Source organism: Dermacentor albipictus, chromosome 1 (assembly GCF_038994185.2).
Source record: "Dermacentor albipictus isolate Rhodes 1998 colony chromosome 1, USDA_Dalb.pri_finalv2, whole genome shotgun sequence".
Classification (NCBI taxonomy): Eukaryota; Metazoa; Arthropoda; class Arachnida; order Ixodida; family Ixodidae; genus Dermacentor; species Dermacentor albipictus.
Window position 1 is genome coordinate 405,977,674 of NC_091821.1, and position 25,436 is coordinate 406,003,109.

The 25,436-nt window shown below is 44.7% G+C and overlaps 1 protein-coding gene and 1 pseudogene across 4 annotated transcripts in view; one reads left to right on the forward strand and one right to left on the reverse strand.

Annotated features, from left to right (window-relative positions):
* Dgkepsilon (diacylglycerol kinase epsilon) overlaps window positions 1-25,436 on the reverse strand; it is a 60,037-nt gene that overhangs the window by 4,847 nt on the left and 29,754 nt on the right. For 2 of the 4 annotated variants that reach the window (XM_065433848.2, XM_065433847.2), the window contains exons 9-10: window positions 19,017-19,219; window positions 15,546-15,657 (exon numbers count right to left, since the gene is read on the reverse strand). In XM_065433848.2, coding sequence (XP_065289920.1) covers window positions 15,546-15,657; window positions 19,017-19,219 — 315 coding nt within the window. Of the gene's footprint in view, window positions 1-7,249; window positions 7,570-7,644; window positions 7,696-7,803; window positions 8,001-8,313; window positions 8,350-8,470; window positions 8,645-13,122; window positions 13,314-15,545; window positions 15,658-19,016; window positions 19,220-25,436 lie in introns of those variants that run through there. The other 2 variants (XR_010564835.2, XR_011511436.1) reach the window with 2 other exon arrangements.
* On the forward strand, window positions 859-4,100 carry LOC135903571 (uncharacterized; annotated as a pseudogene).

A 25,436-nucleotide genomic window follows, 5' to 3' on the forward strand; every position in this document is an offset into this window, starting at 1 on the left:
GCCATTTTTGCTTTCTATTTTGACGATTGTGAAACTTCAGACTTCGTTCAAAAATTAACTGCTAGCAGGGAAAAAGCAAACTGCTTAGAAAACAAAACTATGGTTCTCCTCTTTCACTTCCTATGGCACAGAGTGTCCATGAGCGCCACAAAAGGTCTCAAAGGCGGCATTTCAAACCATCGATAGTGAGCAGTCATTTTCGCTTTCTACTTTGACGCTCGCAAGAACTTTGGAGCACGTTCAAAAATCACTGACTGGGGGGGGGGGAAGCTAACTGCTTAGATAACAAAAATATAGTTCTTGTTCACATACAGTAGCATAGTGTGTCCGTGAGCAGTGCAGGTCTTGAAAGCAGCGTTTCAAACCATCGATAGTGGGCGGTCATTTTTGCTTTTTACTTTGACGATCACGAAAACATCGAAGCATGCTCAAAAATCACTGCCCGGGGAGAAAAAGTAAACTGTTTAGAAGAGAAAACTATAGTTCTGCTCATTCAAGTACGATAAGGCAGTGTGTCCGTGAGCAACACAGAATGTCTATAAAGCAGCATTTCAAACCATCGTTAGCGGACTAACGATGCCCAATGGGCATGGTATGAAAAGAATTAAGGTGCATTCACACCAGCCAAGCGGGAAAGCAGGGAGCAGCAAAAAGTATGCGGGCTTTTAACACGGCGTGGCGGTGCACGCGAGGAGTTGTTCAGACCGCCCGCCTGGCCTAGCTGCCTGCGCCGCCGCTCGCAGAGCCTCGCGCTTTCACAAACACCCCGAGAGCCTGCACCGCTTTCGACAAACCAGCTGTTTGCGCGTTTGCGCTGGTCTCGCTTGCTAACCACTTGTGAAGAATGATCAGCTCGGATGAAGACAGAATAGTTTGCATTCTGCTCGTAGCAGCTGTTCAAGACAAGCAGCAGAACGCTCGAAGGAAGACAGCCCGCCAACGCCGCTGGTGGGTTCGCCCCGCCTTGCAAGAATGAGAGAGAATGGGTCATGCGAATGCTTTGCTGCCCCATCTTCGTTCGCGGGATGTGGAATACTACAGAGAGTGAGTCTCCATTCTGCACTCCTGTGATTTACTGTAGTGTTTTAGTTCAGGCACATACATGTACTCTTAAGTGAATCAGTTGTACGTAACGCAACACATGTGCTTTTTCTGCAGTTATTTGAGGATGCCCCCGTGCTCCTTCGACAAGTTATTACAACTCCTGAAACGAAGCATACAGAAAGCTGACACAAACTACCGAAGGACAATTCCCCCAGAGCACCGGCTAGCGCTAGCTGTCAGGTAAGGCTCCAGCACTATTAATTTAGGGCTTTTTGTTATTTCTAGTTTCCTAGCAAGTGTTTTCTTACACGGTGACCGAGTGGGACCATGCATACACTTTCGTGTTTTTCAACGTGTCTTTTGGCTCAGGTTCCTGGCTACAAGGGAGACGCTGCGCTCCTCATCTTTCAATTTTCCATCTCGCCGCTCTACAGCTTGCATGATTGTCGCCGAAGTATGCCAGGCCACTTCGGACGTCCTCAGGCCAATTTACGTCGCTCAGCCGTCCACACTGGATGAATGGCTAAAGGTAACCTATTCGTTGTCGTCTATGCACGGTTAATGTTGCTGTAGATATTGCTGTACACTGACTGTATTGCACAAATAATTGCAACGTTTGGTAGGAAAGTTATTTATAATAAAAAATTAATTTTTGTACTGCGTCTCCAAAGGACTAACTAGATTTCAATTTCTTGCCTTTTGCGCCGCTTACCACAGGTTGTGAGGGACTTTGAAGACAAGTGGAACATGCCACATTGCCTGGGTGCGATAAATGGAAAACACATAAATGTTGAGTGTCCGACAAACTCTGGAAGCAGAGACTGAAACTACAAAAATTCGTTCAGCAAGTCGATGCTCGCATTGAGTGATGCCAACTACAGGTACGTTTAATCAATCGTACCATCTTGCTTATTAACAGTTTGAGCAAGAAGCCTAGTTTATAGAAATGTTGTTTTGTTTGCTCTTCTAAGCTTTAACTAACCAGTATGACCCCAATTGAACACCATTTGGTGTTACTTTGATGCCAAATGGTGTCCCCAGCATTTCTCACTGATATAGTTACACACAATGCTTCTTTGCTATATTTTTGCACTTCAGTATCCAAGGTGGTGTTCACTGAGAATTGAAGCTATGTGAAATCGTGCATTAAATAAAAAATTCTGTGCAAGTTATGTGATAGTTGTTCAGTCTTTGTGGGGCAATTCTTTCACCAAATGCGGGTCCAGATTTGAAATCTTCGTAGAGAACTGTCTTGGAAAAAAGTACCATTTTTATAGCAAATAATTTTCGAGGTAAAGATGTATTGTTTATCCGTGAATAAGAATAAGATTAATAAAGAAACTTAGAATAAAATAAGAAAAGTATATGCACTGGAATGAATATGACTCACAGAGGCAATCAGTTTTCGCGAGTCTCAAGACAGGAAATGCGCAGGCATGGCGGCATCATTTGTACATATCAGCGCCCACCTGTGAGCAGCTGTAGTCACACCCCTGTGTGCAATAAACCAACGAGTGTCAAGAAGTCAACCTTTGAGAGGTTATACACCAGATAGACATCAGTATCTGCGAGAATGCAGCAAATGGGAACAGCCCGCGAGACAAAACTGAAGCTAAAATAGAGGGAAAATAATGGTACAGCAATATGACCTTTATTCTACCACTTTTCTGCATACACTATTATTCATTTCAATTCATTTATTGTGCAAAGTGCCCAGGAACAGTTAGAAACCTTGGTAACGGATCCTGCATACTACATCATTATTTGTCAATTAAGTACAATTTAGTTTTTCTTATACTGATGAATGACAGATGTCTTACGTATCAATGACATGTTTCTGCATACTTGTTTTCATTCTAGCTTCCTGTATGCTGAAATCGGCCACCATGGAAACGAATCAGATGGTGGCATCTTTAGCAGGAGCAATCTACAAACTAAAATTATTGACGGCACTCTTGGTGTTCCTGCATGCGCAAGTCTTGGAATGATAAGCGACATTCTTTATTTTTTTGTCGGCGATGAAGCCTTCCCTCTTAAGACGTACATGATGAGGCCGTATTAAAAAAAAAGTGAGTGGCGATATTGTCAACACAATGCATACACGTTGTGTAGCCATGACCAGCATTAGTTTACATAACTGTAATGGTTTGCTGCCTTGCAATATTCACAATTTGCAGTGCAGATCATAAAATGTCTTCTTTGAGACAAGTAGCTGGCATGTCCTCATTTAGCTGATATATATATATATAACATTGATGGCACTAAGAGACTTCCAAAATATGTTGACATGTAGTGGCCCTTTCACTACGTATGTAGGCACTCTATAGCATAATATATAGTTTGAGTTCTCAAGTGAGATTGTGCATGCTGCCACGTTAAATGGGAGACCTTAGCATCAAGGGAGACCTTTGCATCAGACAAAATTGTAAAGAAGGAAAACACAATACACTGAACGGTGATTTGCATTCTTTGTAAACGGATCTTGAAAACGAGATCCTGAAACATTTGAGCCAATACGTAGCATTTCAGTGCAATGCTACTAAAATGTTAGAATAAAAGTGCAGGTCATTGTATCTCTGAAATCCTGCTATCTTGGCGAGTCTGCTCTATTCTATACCACCTGTTTTCCTACAGTCCTTCACGCTCTTCTGTTAGGGAGCTCATCTACGGCAACAGCGCAACCCTGCACTGCAGACAGCAGTGCAAGCACACAATTTGAGGGGTTGCAGCAGAAAAGAATATTTAATTACAGATTAAGCAGGGCTCGCAGAGTTGTAGAAAATGCCTTCGGTATATTGGCACAGAGATGGCGGACCCTTTGCCGGCCTTTCAAGGTGAAGGAAGACAACATCAGGAGGATAGTGTCCGCATGTGTAGTACTGCACAACTTCCTTTTGAAGCAATCACCAGACTCAAAAGCCATGTACTGTCCACCGGGTACCACCGACACTGAGCACTGGCAAGGCAACCTGATTGATGGGAACTGGAGGGCTGACAGTGCCGACAATGGAGCTCTGGTCACCTTGCACGGCACAGGTTGCCACTCGACCAGGTAATGTGGGCATAGCTACTGTTGCACGCACATGCACAGATGCAGCGCACATATTTAAAGCAAAGTTTCTTTTGCCTAGCCTGCTACAATTTCATGTTGGTCAGTTTGTATGTCTGTCTATCAGTATTGTGCCATGTGTTTGCGCCGACACGCAAACATATGTGTACACGCTCTGATATTTGTTTACATTGCTTGTTGATCTTCAGTATACTGCAGTGAAACACCTCCGATCCACGTAATTCAACAATGTATTTAAAAGCACTACATACAGTGTGGTATACTTACTATGCGTTACGTGTAGTGCACGAGTACTACATATAATGTTGTAGCTTCCCCATTCTTGTGCCACAAAGTATTTGCTGCTGTCACACAGTCGATGTAAAACATTGATGTGTTTTCATGTGCCACACTTTTGCCTGCTTGCTCCTCTCTTCACAATTCTTCCCCTCAAGATCACTGGTCTGACGTCTCACAGTATGAATTCGCTTCCACTCCTGTTTGCATATTGACCTAGGTTGTGCAGTGCACAAACTTTGCATGGTACGGTGCTGCTCATAAATATGATGTGGTAATAATGAGGAAAGTGTGGTGAATCAACATTGCATGAGGTTACACATCACACTGGACTAAAGTTAAGAAGTTCGCATAGAACAGTCATAGTATTTAAGCGCATCACAAATTCTTTACTTCACAAAGATTCCGAGGTGCAGTAAAGCTGTTGTTTGGCCTGGTTAGTGCATTCTTGGACACGTAACAGGTCAGCACAAAAAAACAAGGAACTTGAACGAAACACGCACAGGACGGGCTTTGCAGCTGTCATGAAGCCGAACAATATTATGAAGCCAAACAGAGCTACGTTGACGCACTGCATTACGTTAAACACTCCTTTTATCACAATAATCTACCAAACCTATAGATCAATAACCCGAGGCAATTTTGGAGAGTTATAAACAATAGCGAAATGTGCATTATTTAGATAACGAATCGAATGAAATTATTAATGATTCCGATTGCGCCGATGTGTTTAATTTGGCCTTTGCTTCTGTGTTCACTAACGAATCTAATGCGCTTCCCGTTTCGCCATCGCTTAGTATAAACTCGTCAATGCCAGCCATTGCTTTCAATGTAGACGGTATTTGTGCAATCATTGACAAAATCAAGTGTTCATCATCTTCCGGCATAGACAAGATTAACTCAAAAATTTTAAAAAACATTAAGCCTATTTCTGCAGCATATTTGTCTTTGATATTTGCCCAGTCTCTTTCTTCAGGTTTCATTCCAGATGACTGGAAAATTGGGAAGGTCGTTCCAGTAGACAAATTGGGTAACAGAAATTCGCCTCTTAACTACCGCCCCATCTCCCTAACAAGCGTCCCCTGCAAAATCATGGAACATGTCATCTACTCTCTTATCATGAAATTTCTTGACTTGAATCACTTTTTCCATCCCGCCCAGCAGGGATTCCGCAAAGGTTTCTCCTGTGAAACACAGCTGGCCATTTTCCTGCACAATGTTCACACTAACCTTGACAGTAACATACAGACTGACGCAATTTTCCTGGATTTCTCTAAGGCCTTCGATAAAGTTCCTCATCAACATCTAATATTTAAACTTACAAGACTTAATTTGCATCCTGATGTTTTGAATTGGATCACTGAATTTAGCAACCGCTCTCAATCTGTCGTCATAAATAATCACCTATCTAACCCTGTGCCAGTAACATCAGGCGTCCCTCAAGGATCGGTTCTTGGCCCTCTATTATTTTTAATATATATTAATGACTTACCTTCACATGTGTCCTGTAATATCTGAATGTTCGCGGATGATTGTGTCATTTATTGCACTGTACGTAACACCTGCAATCAAACAGCCCTGCAGAAAGACCTCGCCAACATACTAACATGGTGCGACGATTGGTTAATGAAACTTAATGTACAAAAATGTAAAGTTATGTCTTTCACTCGTAGCAGTAATCCCCTGGTATTTCCCTACCAAATTAGAAGCATGCCTCTCGAACTAGCAGAGTCCTATAAATACCTAGGTATCACTGTATGCAATGATCTGTCTTGGCATAAACATAATTCTAACATCATATCATCTGCTAATAAAACACTAGGTTTTTTAATACGTAATCTCCGCCAGGCATCTCGAAATGTAAAACTGCTTGCCCAGGAAGCAACAAGCCCTTGTTCGGGCAAAACTTGAATATGCATCTGCCATCTGGAGCCCGCACCAAACATCTTATCCACCTCACTTGAATCTGTTCAGAACCGCGCTACTAGGTTCATTCACTCACAATATTCATATGTGAGTATTTCCGCACTTAAAACACAATCTGGACTAACACTACTATGTAATCGCCGACGCATTGCTACTCTTGAGCTCTATCACAAGTTCTTTTTCAGTACCCTTCGTCATGCGCCATACATCGTTCATGCGGCACGCATCTCTCGCCGCACCAGTCATCTGCAGCAAGTCGCACGCCCGCGTGCCCAAACCATTCATTTTTCCGCCTCGTTCATTCCTCAAGCAGCTAAAGACTGGAACGGCCTTCCTGCTGACATTGTTAGCATCACTTGCCTGTCTTTATTCCTACAGCATGTGATTGATCACTTTGAATATAACTAATGAAGTGTACCAAATGTGGAACTTATGTTAAACCGACCCCTTATGTGATACCCCCCCTGGGGGTCTTTAAGGACAATAAACTGAACTGAACTGTGTCCATTACTTTCATTGACTGTTTTTTTTGTGCAGCCTTGTTATGTGTTCAAGCATTCCAAGGTGTGTGTTGGATCTGCACAAATTTTGTTTTTGCTGTATTATGCAATATTTCATGTAAGTTGATGAAACAAAATATATTTAAGGGAGTTTTGTAGCCTAAATGCTGTGTTCTAATAAAAATACTTTTCTACAGGGTTGCATATGCCATTCGCGACAAACTGTCAAGGTATTTTATCACAGATGAGAGGGTGCCATGGCAGGAGAGCCATGTGAAGGACTGCAGATGGTAACAGCCGTGCAAGTAAGTTCACGTTTTATTTGCTGAACCACTATGTAACATGAAAATTATTAGAACATGGAATAGAAAAATTTCAAAAAAGAAGCAAAATGTGGTAAACAACATACTAATGAGTTTCATTTAATTTTTCTCTGGCTTCTTTGATTTTCTTGTGCACTAAGTCCTGCAAAGCATGAATTGTGTCAAGCTGCTCATCAATTGACAATGTACGCATAATGCCAACCATAGTAAATGCAATATGGTATAGCATGTCTTCTTCCTGCTCTTTCTGGGCGCGTGATGCCTTCAGATGGCTGAGGCATTCAGCTGCCACGCTGGGAGCAGTGTCCTCAGATGGCCTGAAGGTAGATACATATTGTTTTTTACTATGTCCCTCAGAACACATTGTTGCTCAACTTGTATCTTCCGGTTCTTTGAGGTTCGCCATGACTTGCATGGCCTTGGCGCACTGCTGAAATTGAAGGTTTGAAATTACTAAACACACTGTACCTCTGTTGGCACACTGCATATGCAACAACATCCTTGCCTTGCAATTTGCTCCTCGACGTGTCTATCTTGTAGGTCTTCCTTTGTCGACCTGTGTGAATAAATGCCATCGTTTATACATTATGTATCTAACAGACATCTGTAAACGTGATTTTTTTTGTTTCATCATTCAGCCTGTAGTAATATGTGAAATCCTTACGTTTCGAAGGTGTCACTCGAAGTTCGATGACCACTTCTCCAGCGGGGAAAATGTCTGTTGAAGCAGCAAGGAGGACACTTCTGTCGGTAGAGCTGCCGCCACCTTGTTGCAGACAATCTTGCACCAGCATTTCATCTGATAAGAACTGCAGTTCTTCATCCTGGCTAATGTTGCCTCCTTCTGCAGGCACTTCCATTCTACATCAAGTGCAAAAAAAGCCGTTTTTCCATGCTTACACTCAATAATTGTTCTAAATGATCTGGCCTCATTTTTTATGCAGTTATTGCTTGTATTGCAGGAGAATACAGCTGGCTTAAAAAAACCGCTGTGTGCATCAGTAGTGATTCGTTCATACAAAAATGAGATCACATGTAGCTTCATTTTGCAAAGCTTGTTAAGAATAACATAAAACTCAAATTATTACAATACATAAAGTATTGCAAGAGCATTTTATGCTGAAGTTGTAACACAGAGTTCATTTCTTACTGGAATGAAGTGCATAGAAGTTACCGTTGGCAGGCCTTTAATTCCAGGTTGCTCCAAAGGCTGTAAAGGTAGAGTTTGACACAATCTAAGTCATTCAGGAAAAATGGAATGCTTTAAAGTGCAGGATACACACTCCACAATACAGGGGTTACTAAGGAATCAGTCTGATAACAGCACTTACATGGGCTCTTCATACACTTTTTCCATAATTGGAATCATAGCTTCGAAGTGTTTCCACTTAATTATGGGTATATTTTTTTTGCCAGCGCTACTTCTGGTCTGCTGCTTAATTTCTTGCTTCAGTTAAGTGAAATGATCCTTGAGATTCTTGATTTTTTCTTTTGGCACGTTGCAGCTGTGTGAGAAAAAGCAATTGCTACAATGGGCTGAACAGTGCCTGTGCATCTTACACTAAAACAAAACCCTTCCCTATCATGTTTCAAGCAGTATTTCTACCAGTCTATTGCAGCAATGGCATAGCCAAGTGAACACCTTGAAAAGCTTTTATACACAGAATAGCAATACTTAATGCATGCACACACATGACGACTGCTGAACCCCCCCCCCCCCCCCGCCTCTTTTCAAAAAAGGATTCTGGCTATGCTCCTAGAGGTCTTGCTGCACTTTTGTATAACTGGCTGTAGAGAAGCGAACGAAATGGTTGGTTCGTATGGTCGTCCTTCAACGGCTTTTGTTCTCGATTGCCGCAAGGCATTTATGCACCGTCTGGGGCGGCAACCGGATGCAAGAGGCCGAGACGAGGCATATGGTCGGTTTCTGAGGGAGCTTGCGCGCCCCTTTTCGCCTATAGGCATTCCAGCAGGAAGGCGGCAGCCCTTGTTCTGGTCGGGCTACGTGACCCTTTGAAGAAAAGGTCGATCTATTCGAACATGCTAGATCGGAGTCATAAACAAGAAACAAAACTGCAACATCTGCTGCAAACGAGGAGTACCGAGCGCCGTAGAGTCCCCTATCCGATAGCGCCCGATAAAAAACAAAATAAATAAATAAAATGACACATGCAAATGGTTTGCCTGCTTCACATGGAGGGCTTGTCGAGAACAATGAGAGGGAGAGTGTGGCACAGTCGTAGACATTGCAAATTGGCAAACGTGTCGTCTGCTAGGAAAGTGTCGTCTTTAGGAAAACAAGTTGTGGGGCTCGCACGATGGCCGCGCGGCGCATTTGGTACGAAATTGCTGTCCTGTCAACAGGCTTTAACGCTGAAAAAATGTGGCACTCACGTACGCTCTTTTCCCAAGAGAATGCACCGCAACGCAAGACGGCACCCCGTTTTACAGAAGACAAAAGGAGCCTGCTGACGACACTTGTGAACCACTACAGTCGACTCCCGTTAATACGAAGTTCACGGGGACCGCAAAAAACTTCGAATTAAACGAACTTCCAATTAAGCACAAAACACAAAAAACAGCACTTTATTTGTGGCGAAATCGAGTATTTTCTCTAAGAAAAATAGTCGGTCATCTTGCTTTGCTTCTTCTTGCCGAATCACGCTGCTGAAAGCAAGTTCTGCAGGCTGTAGGTGTGGCGGAACGCTTCTTCCGCGTTACCTTCAGCGGCAAAGAAGCGCTCCGCGAGAGCAAGGCCCGCAGCTACATCAACAGCCTTAGGTTGCGGCTTGCCTTCAACGTCATCGTCGCTTTCCTGGGCCGCTTCCTGGGGCCGAATAATCTCTACAATTTCGCTATCCGTCAGCGCACCGCACGTTTCGACCGCCTTGTCTATGGCGATGTAAACTTAAAAATTGACGTCCCCGAGAGCATCACCAAAATCAGTGCCGTCAAGCTCGCTTGTTGACGCTTCCTCCGCTGAAATTTCAGAGGCATCCTCCGAAGAAGCTGCCACAAAACCGCAAGCCCTGAAGCAGTTTGCGACTGTTTCTTGCTTCACACGATCCCATGCTCGCGCCAACATGTGGATGGCACTAAGCAGGCTCACCTCGTACTTTGTGGAGCTATCCATACACAAAATCATGCGCTCGATGAGGTGCCGCCTATACAGGACTTTAACATTCTTGATGATGCCTTGGTCCATTGGCTGCAAAACAGCCGTTGTGTTTGCAGGCAAAAATGCGAGGCGTATTGCACTCAAGGCTGGCACATTCACGTGAGCACTGCAGTGATCGACAAGGAACAACACCTTGCGGTTCGAAGCAGCAAACTTGCGGTCCAATTTGCTTATCCAGCTCTTGAAGATTTCGGCCGTCATCCACGCTTTTTTTGTTCACCTCATAGTCCACAGGCAGCGTCTTCACGCCTTTAAAACATCTCGGCTTCACGGCTTTCCCGATCACAAGTAACCGACATCGTTCCGTGCCAGTCATGTTTGCCGCAATCAGCACCGACACTCTCTCCTTGCTGCGTTTGCCCCCAGCACAGTCGTCATCCTTGAATGTCAGGGTCTTCTCTGGTAGAAGCCGATAGAAAAGTGCAGTCTCATCTGCATTGAAGATGTCTTCCGGTCTGTATTCGGCGAGATATTCACGCAGCTTTCTGTCCTTCCACGTGGCGCATGTTTCCTGGTTAACGGACGCCTTTTCACCACACACGCTCTTGAAAACCAGGTCATGGCGATCTTTAAAGCGCGTCAGCCATCCATCTGACGAAACGAAGTCATCGATCCCCAACATTGCTGCAAGCGCTCGGGCTTTCATCGCAACGATGTCTCTGCTGAGAGGAAGTTTGTTGCTCCTGGCCTCCCTAATCCAAACCTGCAGAGCCTTCTCCAACTCTGGGTAAGCACCTGTGCGCATTCGCTTTAAAGAAGTCTTGAACTTGTCATTCTCAAATGCATCCATTATTGTGTGCTTGTTCTTGATGTAGTTTGAGCGCGTGTTCGGCTTGATCCCGTACTTCCGCGCTACGTCTTGTTTGGCGGCACCTCCCTTCTCAACTTCCTTCAAAACCTCGAGTTTCGTTGCCAGGTCGAGCGTGCGATAAGAGCCACAGTTTGCCATGGCTATAAACTGCGCGACTAGGTACAGTCAATTCCGAATCACCCGTGGAACAACCTAGCCTACAAGCTACCCGCACAAAAGCGCTCGACCAACACACGCCTCGACATATGCTGCGCACGCTGCAAGGCTAATCTCGCACAATCTCACCACTGCCAGTATGCAGCGCTGCGTGCACCTATGGCACCCGCGTGGCTTCCACGATCAGCTCAGGCCATGCGCGGCAGCCACGCATGGCCTACGGTGGGAGCCGCTTCGCCTCCCGCCGGAGTTGATCGCGGAGGCCACGGGGCCACGGCAGCCGTAGCAATGAATAATCGCGCCGCTCCAAGAAGGATGGCGTTGCGGGCGGCTGCGGTGGCAATGACACCAACGCGGAGCACGAAACTGTTGCAACACTTGAAAAAATGCACATTCTACCAAAGAATGACGGTCACCTCGAGGATCCCGGCTGAAAATTAACTTCCAATTAAACAATATTACTGAATGAGGACTTCTAATTATCGAGCGATTTCTTCTATAGGATTATATGCAAAAGTGACGGGACCAGCACTTCATTTCTAATTAACCGAAAATTCCAATTAAGCGGCTTCAAATTATCGGGAGTCGACTGTACAAGCATATTGTGGAATGCAAGAAAACTGATGTCGCGTCGTTGACCAAGAAGAATCAGACATGGAAAGAAATAACGAAACAATATAATGCCAACCATGGGATTACGCGGCGTGATCACCTGCAGCTGAAAAAAATGCTGACCTGAAGCAAAAGCGGAAGAAAGAAGCTGCGAAAGAAAGGCGAAAGCACCACAAAACTAGTAAGCACACAGGTTCTGCATGACTGGCTCATTTGGGCTACTTTTTATTATGCTCATGCGCATATATCATATTCGGTGGATGAGTGCGTGACAGTTCGGCATGCTGAGCGTAAATATGGTTGTGAGCGCTAATAACTAGTGATGGCATGTGCAGTCATTGGAGATGATTGAAGCGCACCAGCATAGGGTGCATGTGTTTCGCGATGACCAGAGTCATCTTTCTAACTGCGCGGTACACTGTTGACTGAGGAATGCGGACCGGACCCCCGGTGACTGTTTGAAATGTGCCAGCACCGTAAAACATCAGCGCTATCAGCAGTTGCAGCACGGGAGGCACACAAGCTGTCCTCTGTTGTCCCCTCTTTTCCGGATATGCAACACAGCTAGAACTTGTCACATAGCGTTCATCGTGAATCTCTAGCGACCAAGGAATTGTTCGTCATCGTACAGGTCCATCGGATTCCCTCGGTCACGTAGGGCGGGCCGCGGAATTTTTGGCAAGGGCTGCGCCTCTGAACATGCTATATCCATGGCAAACTCGAAAGCAGCTAACCTCCTACAACGTCCGTTTGGGAGGCTGCCAAGCTGGAATAACATACGAAGTCAGTTTCAAGCTAGCCCAGGATGTCCATCTAAACCAAGAAAACTTTCAAGAATGAAAAGAATAGTTGCGCCGTATTTTGGGCTGAACTAACGCGATGGTGTTTGCACATTGGCATTCGCACACTCGCCTAGCTGTGCATGCGTGCCGCTAGATTGTTCGTTTTAGGACGCTGCGCAGACGCCGATAATGTGTGTGTACTAATGCGCGTAAGTCCTAGTGCACAAACACTTGCGCAGTTTACATCTGCGTCGACAGTCGAAATTTCACCGTATTGCGTCGTGCAAGGATGGAAGCCTGCATGTACCGGTTTAGGCCAAAAATCGAAGGTTGCGCTGGCGGCTATGCATGCACTTAACGATCCCTCAACCACAGGGATGAAACGTATTGATTCAACGCCACAACAAAAAGCATGTAGAGAGACAGGCTGCCCTGTGAACTTACCATTCACATCCAGATCGTGCGCTATCTTCTTCCATATTTGATTCTTGTATTCAGTGTCCTCGTATCTGTTGTGTCTCTTGTCATATAGCATCGGGTAACATTTGATTGTATCAATAACAAGTGCAGCGCAAAATCCAGATGTCTCGATGGATGCCATGTTGAGTCGGCTTGTCTCCTCGATCCCTGATTGGCTGCGGGAAAGCGGGAAGCTCCAGCGGTGCGGAAAAAAATCGGTCTGAGAGCAATCGGGCTGCCCGCCTCGTTTTCCGCCTGCTTTTCCCGCTCGGCGAGGAGGTTTTCGCCACTTTCCGCTTTCCGCCTGCCTGCTTTGCCCGCCCCGCCTTTGGTGTGAATGCACCTTTAAGCTGCTACACTTCCCAAGTTACTCTGAATATCAAAGGTGAGGCTGCCACCCTCAGAGCTGTTTGCATGTTATGATATCAAGAAGCACAAACGAGGCACTGAATGGAGTTATTAGTGAAACAGTTAGGTTCTAACAAACCATTATGCTATGAAATGTGCTCACCAAGTGTGACATCTGTTGGTATCCTGCTCTTCTTCCACTAATTTTTGTAGTAGTAATCCTCATACCTGTTGTGACATTGCTGTCCAAAGCTGAGACCAATACTGCCAAAAATTAATCACAGCTCTGATTTATCACCTAGCCTGTGTTCGCACTTTCTGCAGTGATCCAGCCGGTCTGGCGTGTTAAATTACAAGAGGAGGCATAATAGGCTTTTAACCAATCCCAATGAACTCCCTGAATGTATTACACACTTATTTTCAATAGGTTCACAGTAGAAAACAAGGTGGATCCAAATGTGCACATGATTTTATAACAATAAATTTATCATGACTCTGAATCTGACAATTACGAATTTATTTACTATTACATTTACCTTTACAGAATAGCAATTTATTTATGCTTCCTGTACATCGTCATCATTATAAGGCAGTTCTTTATCACAATGGGTAAAAACTTGCATCCACCCGGTGATCCACTACATCTCATATTCTGCATTTCTTGAACTACTCCATAACCATCACCAAGATGGTGTCTAACACCTAGTCTAACAACTTTCACCTGTTCATCCTGCAAGACTCCCGACACAATGAGAACATGTCACATGGCTGTTTTGTGACTAGCTTAGCATGCAAAATAATTTTACCGTTGAATTACTTTTCACAATTAAACCAGTGCAGAGAACATTTTTTTTCACCATGTTTCAATGACAGTGGCAATGATGCTAGTGCTAACAGTAGGCTCTTGACAATGCAGCAAATGCAATTTGGGTTTTGTATCTAATTGTAATGCACAGGCACTATTTTAACTTGCTTTCTTGAAGAAAAGGAGCACTATACACCTCTTTTTTATGGCGAGAAGGAAACTGATCTCCAACCCAGCACACTGAATGTCACTGTATACATTGCAGAGCTGCTTTCCTCCTATCTGGCTTGCACAATCTGGCATTGTCGCGCTTGCACTGCCTTGTGTTGACAGGACGTCAAGCATTTCAGAGCCAGTCTAGCTAATTTTCAGCACACAGTTTGCTGTGTCAGGTGAACAGTTTGCAGTTGTGAGCTACACAAAAGCTACTGGAAGCGACAAAGCTGGGAGACTAAGCTGTGCAGGCATTGTAACCAGCCTCAGTGGTTGTGCAGCTGTGGCTTATTTAGCTTGCATCCTTTCTCCACATGAAAATGTCACCAGCGCCTTTGGTTCGCCCCTGTACAGGAAAGGAATCGTGCTTACAGAATGCGTTACATGGCATCGACAGGCCCATCGCATGCCGTGATGCTTGGCGATTTGTTAAAAAATAAAAACTTTTATCACAAGCCTACACAGTCACATTCTACGAATGCCCATGCAGATAGTCAAGTGGGTTTGATAGGAGAATTTTTCAGCCCCGTTTGTGCAGACACCGAGCGAAGTATGTGCACTATTCTTTTTTTCCTTTCCTGGCAATTGTAATCAGCGGTGCTGGTTATACACGGTATCGAGTTATAAGCTGAAAAATATGATAAAGTAGCTAAAGCTTCCAAGCTTTTAAACAGTGAAGCTGCTGCCACAGAGTAGGTGCCTATTCCAGTAGCATATCATGTATAAGAACCTTTCACACAACATGAAATTTCATCAGAATGTACTATGTCAACATCACAATAGCTCACCTGACAGAGTGCAGAAGCCACATCGCAGGGTTAACTGCTAGCAAGCACGAACAAGCCAAAATTACAGACTTTTGGAATTTCATTCTGTGCCACTACACCCCATGTTTTATGGTTTCTGAATTTCACAACAAATTTCTGCGATAACAAAATTTTTATGCCTTGTCAATTTTGTCGTGGCAGGTTTTCGACTGTACAAGACCTCACTGTAGACAGTGGCACATGAGGGCAGGTGTGAAACAATGAACATGGCTCACCTTGACTTCCTTTGCTTGTCCAAGTCGTACAGGCTCAGATATACCGACCTGAAGCTGTGCCACGTGAAAGGATGAGTATAGGCCTATTACTTCGACGAGGCCATCATCATACCTGAAGAAGTAAGCATTTACTTCATATGAGGGCTCACAATGTTCAAATAAGTGTGTCCTTGCCAATGCATAAAGCTTCATTTTATGCATGTTCATCATCATCATCATCATCATCATCATCATCAGCCTGGTTACGCTTACTGCAGGGCAAAGGCCTCGCCCATACTTTTCCAACAACTCCAGTCGTGTACTAATTGTGGCCATGTCGTCCCTGCAAACTTCTTAATCTCATCCGCCCACCTAACTTTCTGCCGCCCCCTGCTACGCTTCCCTTCCCTTGGAATCCAGTCCGTAACCCTTAATGACCATCGCTTATCTTCCCTCCTCATTACATGTCCTGCCTAAGCCAATTTCTTTTTCTTGATTTCAACTAAGATGTCATTAACTCGCGTTTGTTCCCTCACCCAATGAGGCAACAATCAATGTTATCTGATGCCTAAAGCACCACATGCATTCCAACTTGTTTTAACCCCACAAAGCACAATACTGTATATCATTTTTGATACGCTGAATTTGATGCCCAAAAGTTCCGATTTCAACACTGTAAACCCGATGTAGAGCCCATATTAGCGTTTTTGAATGCTGGAGGGCATTTTGTTCAGGAAATCAATTACTATATAATTACTGTAGTAATTAATTTTTCATGAACTATCCTCTCCCTCTTTTGTTCATATCAATACAGCCACAAACTTCGATATAACGAATCATGCAGGACCACCGAAAATCGTTTGTTATTTTGAAATATTGTTGTAATGAAAAACTTGCGGTTATAAGCCAGTGGACAAACCTAGGAAATGAAAATGACGTACCTTGGCAGTAGATGCGTGTGCAGACAAACATACTCTCAAAGCATAGGTACGCTCAAATAAAATGCTTTACTCACTTCAAAGCTGCTTTATTTGCAGAAATCGGCAATTTTCTTCTGGTGTGTGCAGCATGCACGACCGATCAGGAATGCATCTATATCTTCCACTTTGCATAATACCTCATCGGGTACGTCATTACACCTAGCTATGAAAGTGCAGACTTTGTCCATGTGCACTAAAACATCGATGTCCAACGCGATCTCACCTTCCGTGTTCGGTGACCCACAGTCATCTTCCTTCGGGTTCTCATCGTCACTGGAGACATCCCGATCGCAGTTAACAATCTCTTCGGTTGTCAGGTCCTCCGCTGTTAGTGCTGCGCTGTCGCTCTCCACATAGTCGTCAAAGGAAGAGACGGCGAGCAGCAGTTCGGCAACCTCGGCCCACAGGTCTTCTGGGTTGTTGTCGGTCACCTCCAGGTCATCTTCAAGTTGTACAGGTGCTTTGAAAAGCCCTGCGTTTCGCCAGCAGTTGCTAATGGTGGACGCCTTCAAGTTCCACCATGCTCCTGTGAGCATTTCCGCTGCCTGACGAATATTGATTGCAGTCAGCTGGCTTTAAGCGGAGGTTGATAACCAACCACTGCACAAGGCACTTACAAAATTCTGCTTTTTCACTCTTTATAATGCCATGGTCTAGGGGTTGCAGCAAGGACGTGTTGCTTGGCGGCAGAAACTCCCAAGCAAATGTGCGTCAAGCGAACATTCACCATGTGAGCAGAGCAGTTGTAGACAACCAGTAGAATTCTTCGGTCATCCCTCCTCATTTGGTCACCCAGTTTGATGAGCCATTCCGAAAAGAGCTCTCTTGTCATCCAGGCTCGTTTGTTGGCGTGGTAGTCGTATGCTAACGACATGACGTTCTTCATGCAGCGAGGCTTCCCATACTTGCCGATGATGAGCAGTTTCTTCGTGCCTGTTGCATTACATCAGAGCAGGATTGCCATGCGAAGATGTCATTTCTTCCCTCCTTTGCACTGCTGCCCTTTGAAGTGCATCGTACGGTCTGGCAGGAGCTGATAAAAACATGCGGTCTCATCCACGTTGAAAATATCGCCTTCAGAGTATGATTCAGCCACCTCTAGAAAACGATCATTGTGCCAGGAATCTGCGCCTTCTCTGTCAGCAGCCTTTTCCTCGCCCAAGACTACCTGCCAAGTTATTCCATTCCTTTGGTGGAAACAAAAAAGCCAACCCACACTGGCGTCGAACCCAGTTATTTCCAGTGCATCGGCAAATTCGTAGGCTTTTTCTTGGAGCATTGGCCCAGACACGGGAATGTTTTGCAGTCTGGCATGTTTGAACTACGTGAGAACACTTTGGTCCACATTTTGAAGTTTCCCAGTCGCAGTCGTTTCCTCGTAGGAGCGAGTTGTGATTCCCAGTGAAGTTTGAAAATCTTGTCTCGGCCTTTCAAAATGGTCGCGATGGTCGATGGGGCAATGCCACACTGTCTGCACATGTCGATTTGCTTTTTCTCTGCGTCGATTTCATGCAATACGTCCAATTTGTCCTGCAGCGAAAGCTGCTTTCACTTCTTCTTGGTGCAGTCGCTAGCTGCTTCATGTTGGATCTCGCGCAAATATCACCGAACCTTTGTCGCGAAGTTCTTGGTGGTCTGTTGAGAAGCAGTTGGCACTCGACATGGTGATGATGATAACTACTGCACTCGCAGTTTCTGTTTTACGCGAGAGTTGCGGTGCTGTTACTTTTAGCCGAATTTGTAATACTGATGTTGCTCGGTTATAAAAGGGAAAATAAACTATGTGCGTTATTCTGAAATGTGCACTGTATCAAAATTTGTAGTTCTGAAATATTTTTACATTGAAGATATATGCAGTCTGGTGGGAATTTTTAAAATATTCATAAATTTGAGAAATTCGTTACTGTGGGACTTGTAGTAACGAGATTTGACTGCATACTCTTCATGGCCAGAAACAAATGCGAGAAAGTTATAATTTTCTGTGGTCTGAAATGGTGTACAGGCTTTGTAAGGTTAATTAACTACACTGGTGTAAGACAATCTTGTTAAAACTTTGCGTTTGTGAAATATGATGACACACCATGCAAACTGCCATAATTCAAAGGTTAATGACATTTTGCATTATACAACTGTGACACAGCAAAGCAGACAGATTTTCTGGACCTTGTCAAGCTGCAGATAGCTGCTTTTAGTCCAGGAAATCTTCTGCCCTTATGAGAATGGATCATTCTTTTCAGTTTTTTTCAATAATAAGATCCCACGCACTGTGAAAATCGTCTTACGCGAAGCATTGTTTGGTCCCCCACTTGTGCTAAGCTTCTTGTTATATGTAGGCTTAGCAGTAAAAATTAGAATTTCAATATAATCTCGAAGTGCTAACTGCAGACAACTGCGAAGAAGAGTGGTAGGTGCGAGAAATAAGGGTACACTCTTAGAAGCCCCTCCCACAGCTGTCCCTTCATGGCGACACGACGTTGTCCACGAATATAGCAAGCACAGGGCCTGTGCATACCTCTGAGGCTGAGCCAGCTGACCTCCTGCACCCATGTGCCATGGTCGTACGCCTGCGCCCCAGCAAGGGATGTTGAGCACGGTGATAGCCTCCAGATGCTCCAGATTTTTGGGCTCTCCATCCAGCCAAAGGCGCACCTTGCGCGGAAGGTCCCGGCACTTTTTTTCAAGCAAGTCACGGGTGCCATACGTGATGTACAGGAACTGCATGTACAAATTTGCACATTTGTATGCAAGACAAACTGTTTCAGTACAGCTCTCATTGCATTTTATGCCCACTAAGTGCTTACAGCCTACAGGCCACATCTTTTTGCAAAGATTAATATAGTGGCTGAACAAAGGATGCCTCCCTGGGACCAACGAGAGGCATCACTTGTTTGATTCCTGCTGATCATTTCAAGACCTCATCTTCTTGTGAACCTTAATCTTCTTTTAATATCTTCTTGCAGAGGCTATAACCACAGTATTGCATATCACTACGCTAAAGGGTGTGGCAACCTTTACTAAAGAGAAACAGAATTGCCTGGGAGAATGTGGTAGCATAGGTGCTGACTACAGGGAAGGCTGAGGGGGGGGGGGGGGGGTGCTACAGGGCCCAAGCATCCTCCAATGCTTCCCGGAAAAAGCAGAGCACTCCCCCCCCGGCGATGCCGTAGCCTACCTCTTCCTTCACCCTCCCCCACTTGAAGTGTCATTACCACAGTTCTGTTACATCATTTGAGGTTTCTTTCAAGTTGCCTCTACCTATTCACTCAAAGTTTTATTGTGGCTAAACGCTGACCGCATCATTGTTGGCGGTGACGTACAAGCCTTTTAGTTCATACTTTCGCTTTATATGAGGAGAAGTGCATTAGAAGCACCAGTGGCAGCTACACCATCCATATTTTTTCCCTTCAACATTTTTTTTTGTAATTCCCACTGTGAACACCATGCACAGACACAATATTTTAAGCATGAAATGCTTTTGCCTCCCATTGTCGAAAACCTTTAAAAGACTTCGAGCCAAAATCCAGAGCCATTATCCAGGCACTAAAGACAAGAAGGAAGTGAGAACAAGACGGGAACATCTGGGCATCGTTGCGAGAACAAAATGAGATAACCTGGGCACAGTCATAAATAAATAAAATGCGGTCTCTGGCACCCAACCCTTTGTCCAGGACCACACTACATACACAGATTACTGCCCAAACAAGTTACAAAAATATTGCTTCCAATTTCTTCCTAACGTTTGTTCACAATATCACTCAAACTAACTTCTAATACACTGAAGTTTAATTTGTCACCTCCAATAGCAACATTCAAAAGGCAGACAGATACAGAGCACTTGATTGTCATCTTTAACACTAAAACAGGGTTGCCTGTGCACTTTTCAACACCAGCAGTCTGTGAGTTCTGTGGCACAGGCTTTGCGCCACCTCGAGAGATGGTACCACACTGCGTGGCTAAGCCAGCAACATCCGGCATACCGTGGATGGTTGTTTGGCCAATACGAGACTTGCAATGAGGTTCAGTTCAAAACAGGCTCATTTCGGCTCAGTAACCTTTCAGGCCTGTGTCACGTCGTGGCCGCATGATACACTTCTGCATCATTCTTCATTTCTATAAGGTCGCCATCACAAATGCTTAAGCCGAGCAATGCAGCCCAATGAAAGGAGAGATAGGAAGCGTTTTCCAGAAACGAATTGCTTAGCAGAAGAATACACCAGAGCAGAAGACTGCTCAACTGTGCTGACAATGACAAGATTATGCGGCCATTCATGAAGGTGACAACACCACCATGGACCACGGCCACCAATTAAGGCCACACATTTGCAGCAAACCACTTCAATGCGGCAAAAATAAAAAGTAGCAACAGATGCTGAGTGTGCTGCACTGTTGGAAAAGAAAAGCAGTTATAGGCAGCAGCACTACAGGCAGCAAAAGATGCCATCTGGCTGCACCTCTTTCCTGTCCCTGTTTGCGAACAATTTGAGAACAATTACCCCCATATGGACCAGTACGCAATATGGTGTGGTGTGGTGGCGTGGGGCGTGCCATTGCCAACATGCACTATACCCATTTTAATATTGTGGCTAGTATCATCTCCAACTAATCTGCTTTGCCCATAACCATTTCATGCTTACATCTACTCTCGATTATGGGCGAGCCAGGATTATTTAAGGGGGGATGCTAGGCTCAAGAGTCAACTTTTGAACTACTGCATCAATTTTTATCAAATTTTCAGCGACTGGTTATAATCTGCTCATCAGAATATATTTAAAGTTTCAATGCGCTAGCTCAAACAGACAAAAAGTTATAGCTCTCATATTCAGCAATCATGTGTCTCAGCTTAGGAAAACTATCATTTCAAAAATAATGGAGATATATCAACTGATTGTAATTAGATATCTTCTAGATGGTTCATAGTGCAAGATAAGACCGCTCGCATGCTTTTTATGCAATTTCTGTAAAAATGTCATCAATCTAAAAACAAAGTTCAATTTTTTTGTTGTCATTACATGTCAGACATCTCAAAATATTTTCTGTTAGAAACTATTTAGCACCCTAAAAAGTATCTTATCTTGTTCCTGAGAAAATTTCAGTCTAGAAACCACCTTGAAAGCATCTTTTGGCAATGTAGTTTAGAAATGATTGTTTTCCTAACGGTTTTGTTTCCCCAAAAAGTGCAAACTCAGAAAAATGAGTTCAAAGATTTGAGAACATGCTATTTTATTTTGTGGTAAAAAAAAATTAATCAAAGTGCCCTGCTCCATAGGTCGGGCCCTCATCTTCAACGCGACGCTGTTCTGTGGCGATTGCTTCAAGCCTTCTTTTCTTTTTCTCAACTTTAGAGCTGTCCATCGCCCTTGCCTTCGCTCGGGCAATGCTTTGATGGGTTGCTTGTTGGACGTGCTTCATCGTCTGGACTCCATGTTCTAGTTCCAGCTTGTCAAATACTCTCTTGATGCCACGTGCACCCTCATGTTTGTGGTGCATGGGCATTGGCGCGTCCATACCCGCAAAAAAGTTTGCCATGGTTTTGTAGTTCATGCCGCAGTTACGGCTTGCAACCACGAGGCGCAATGAAAGCTCAGGCTGCCGACTGGACTTCACAGGTGGAGCATGCGCGGCCTTCTTGACTTCACCACACCATCTACACATCACGACAAACTCCAGATTCACACCCACACCGATTTCTTCCAAGTCCAACGACTGTCCGTGACAATGCGGGCACAGAAGCGATGTTACCACCGCCTTGATGGCTGTAACTTTTACAAAACGGTAGCCGCTGGACTCCGGCGTTTCCTCGCTTTCGTCGGCAGGACCCTGGCAAAGTAGCGCGACCTTCCTTTCAAATGTCGTCAATTGGCACTCACCACCATCAGAAGAACCAGTAGACATTTCCATAGGTGACGAACCACCATCGGAGCTTGTAGGGTTCGCATCAGCCGCCGGCAGCAGGCTTGGGCTTGGCGAACGCACAGGCAGACGCTCACTTGCTGGCGGTCGCCCAGTGCTGTTTAGGCCTCTCGCTTTCGTCGTGCGTTTTCGCTTCCCGAAGCTTTTCCGTGTCGAAGCCTTCGTTGCGGGCATCTTCGGGTCAAACCACCGGCCACCCGATGATCGCAATAAGCTCACAGAAGGAAGATATAGCAACACATAGCAAGCGTCGAGCGCAACCAAAGCAGGAACGACTCCAAATGGCGCGAAAACAGCGTTAGGTGGTCACGTGGTACATTTCCGCCAATCCGAGCTTCTGTTTCGGTTTGCCACCCACTGCTTTGGTTCGAGCTCCTGTTTCGGTTTCTGCGGCCAGTAATATGCCTTTCTTTTTTAGTTCTTCGATAGTTGCCTTGCATAGTCTCGATGGAAAGTATTCCATCACTAAACAGCGCGAAAAACAAACTTTCTATCACAGGCATTCACTTCACGTTCGGTTTTTTGCCCGCACCGCGGCCGCGTCTTGAAAAGAGCGTTCACAGACGCCTTCGACGGCAAATGCGCCCCACCGCGTCGTGAAAAAAATTCATTTTCTTCTTTTCTACTTCTCCGATAACAACCAAACCTGGTGAGAATATTCTTCATTAAACCAGCAGTCCAAAACAACTCAAGCTTTAAAACACATTTTTTTTCCGAAAATCGGTATTTTAGCCCCGCATCCCCCCTTAAATATACAGCAGAAGCCTGTTCATTCACAATTTAATTCACATTTTTTCTCTGACTTTCATTAGTTCGAATTTTGTACAATTTGAATTTTTGTAGCATCGCCGAAGAATTTGAATTAATGAGCTTTTACTGTATACACAGGACAAAGTTTATTATGTTTTTAAAGAGAAGAAGGTAGCCCAAAAACAATTATTTGTAATGGCATGGATAGCCTATGCCTAAAGAATTAAAATGCTGATGTATGTTCACCTCGCTTCCAATAGCTTTGCGTGGTTTTTTTCAACTGAGAAAAAGCCTGGAGACTTCAGTGACCCCTTCGGCAGAGTCGTTGGTTGCCAGCGCAGCTGAGCACATATGTAGCCCACACACACTGTTCTAAGGTACGACACCCGTGTAGAACCGTAAAAATTCGAATCTTTCGAAGTGCTTACATGAACATTGATGCCTGATGCTGTTGCCTGATGTTTTCTACACTGCACAGCGCAGACATTCTCCTTTGGCATTCATCTGCCTAGGCATCTGGTGGTCTCACCAACACAACACTTTCATGAGAGCGCAATGCTTGGTGCAATCAATATGCTGATGCTCAAGTGTATAGCGGGGTGTGCGAATACCAATTAGTAGATTTCGAATTGAATATCAAATCGAATGAAGAAAAAAAAAGCCAAATAGCAAATTGAATATAGAATATCACCAAATTTTTCAAAAATTTTAATGCTTACAAATTTTGGGCAAGAAACTGTGGTGCTGCACATGTTTGGGAGTCTCACGGCATTGCATAACAAAGAAGCAAGCTATCAGTAACTTAGGTACATAGAAATCAATTTATACAGTATGACCTGCTCTTGTTAAAGGAAACGTTAAATTAGTATGCCAGCCCTGATTACAGGTAGAAAATTTCTTTATCAATAAGTTTATACTGAAAAGAATCAAATGCTTTTTCTCCTCCTGCAACTAATAAATCAGTTACATTCTGTTGTACTGAATACCAAAGATGTTCTCAGTTTAATAGTGGGACAGTGTTTTGCAGCAATCATTTATCAATCGCATAGAAAGTTTTGCTTTCCAGTTTTTCCTCGGAACGACAAAAAGGCTATGCCAACTTTATGGCAGGTGGGTTATCCCAAGGCCAATCTGCGTGACAGACGAAAGGACCGTGTATAACATGACTCGCGGCACCGCTCCGTGTGTAGCCGGTGCCGACAGTAAAGAACAGGTGCTGTCCACTCCGCTTCATTGTCAGGTTCAGTGTGATTTGCCATCTGTTAAAGATTAGAAATCAGGAGGGGCACGGCAAGATTGCGCGATGCCCACCAGCCCCTCCCCCTTCCTCACTTTGTTCACCCGTTGTCTGGGCAAATTCATGCAATTGGGTCATGACATTTTTGCACCCGCTACGTAAATCCAAAGCTACCCTTGTGACGGGTTGCTCAAAGCTATAAAAAGACACCCATGAGCATTCACGAGTGGCATCGGGAACAAGAGGCCGCAGTAGGGTGTGTCGTAAAGATGGCAGCTATCAAGAATTTTGTTGCCACATTGTGCATTCACTTTCGCTTGCGAGGCGATTTGTCAGCTTTCTTGAGTGTCGCACAGCTGCTGTGAACAGATCTGCATCGATTCAGCACCAAATCGTAACTTTAATCACCCACGCCCGATGAAGCAGTGTTTTAGGCCAATATGATAATGGGACGCAAGCTGTCCTGGAGTGCTTCTTGCCACTAATATGTTCGCACGAGTCGCTCATCGGTGATCGGTCCCGAGATCACACGTACCGGTTACATTGATGGCTTGAAGCGGCATGGAGTTCGTCGGCGTGGAGTTCGTTGGCATATATCCAACACATCCTGCACGCCTGTCAGCAGCTAATCATCCCAATATTCGAACTTAACGAAATATGCGCAGCTTTTGTTGCCATTCCCTCTTTCCGCGTTGCGTTATCATATCAATCGGCCCTGTCGACCCGAACGTGTCTTGTACCGACAGAGACAGCCCCAGCCAACGCAGCGCTGTGGTGCCCGATCCCTGCAACGGGTTAACATCAAGGAGCGCTAGCATTCCCAAAGCCCGCTACTACAGCAGACCGGCTGGCCCAGCCGCAGCTCGTTTGGCTCCTCTTTTGTACTGAAAACGAAGCGAAACACTCGCTTACACGGCATCAAGCACGAGGGGCTCCACGGCACATGCAACATGTGGCACTGCACAGGTCTCTACATCGAATACAGTCGAACCCACTTATAACGATACCAGTTTTAACAATATATCGGTTAGAACA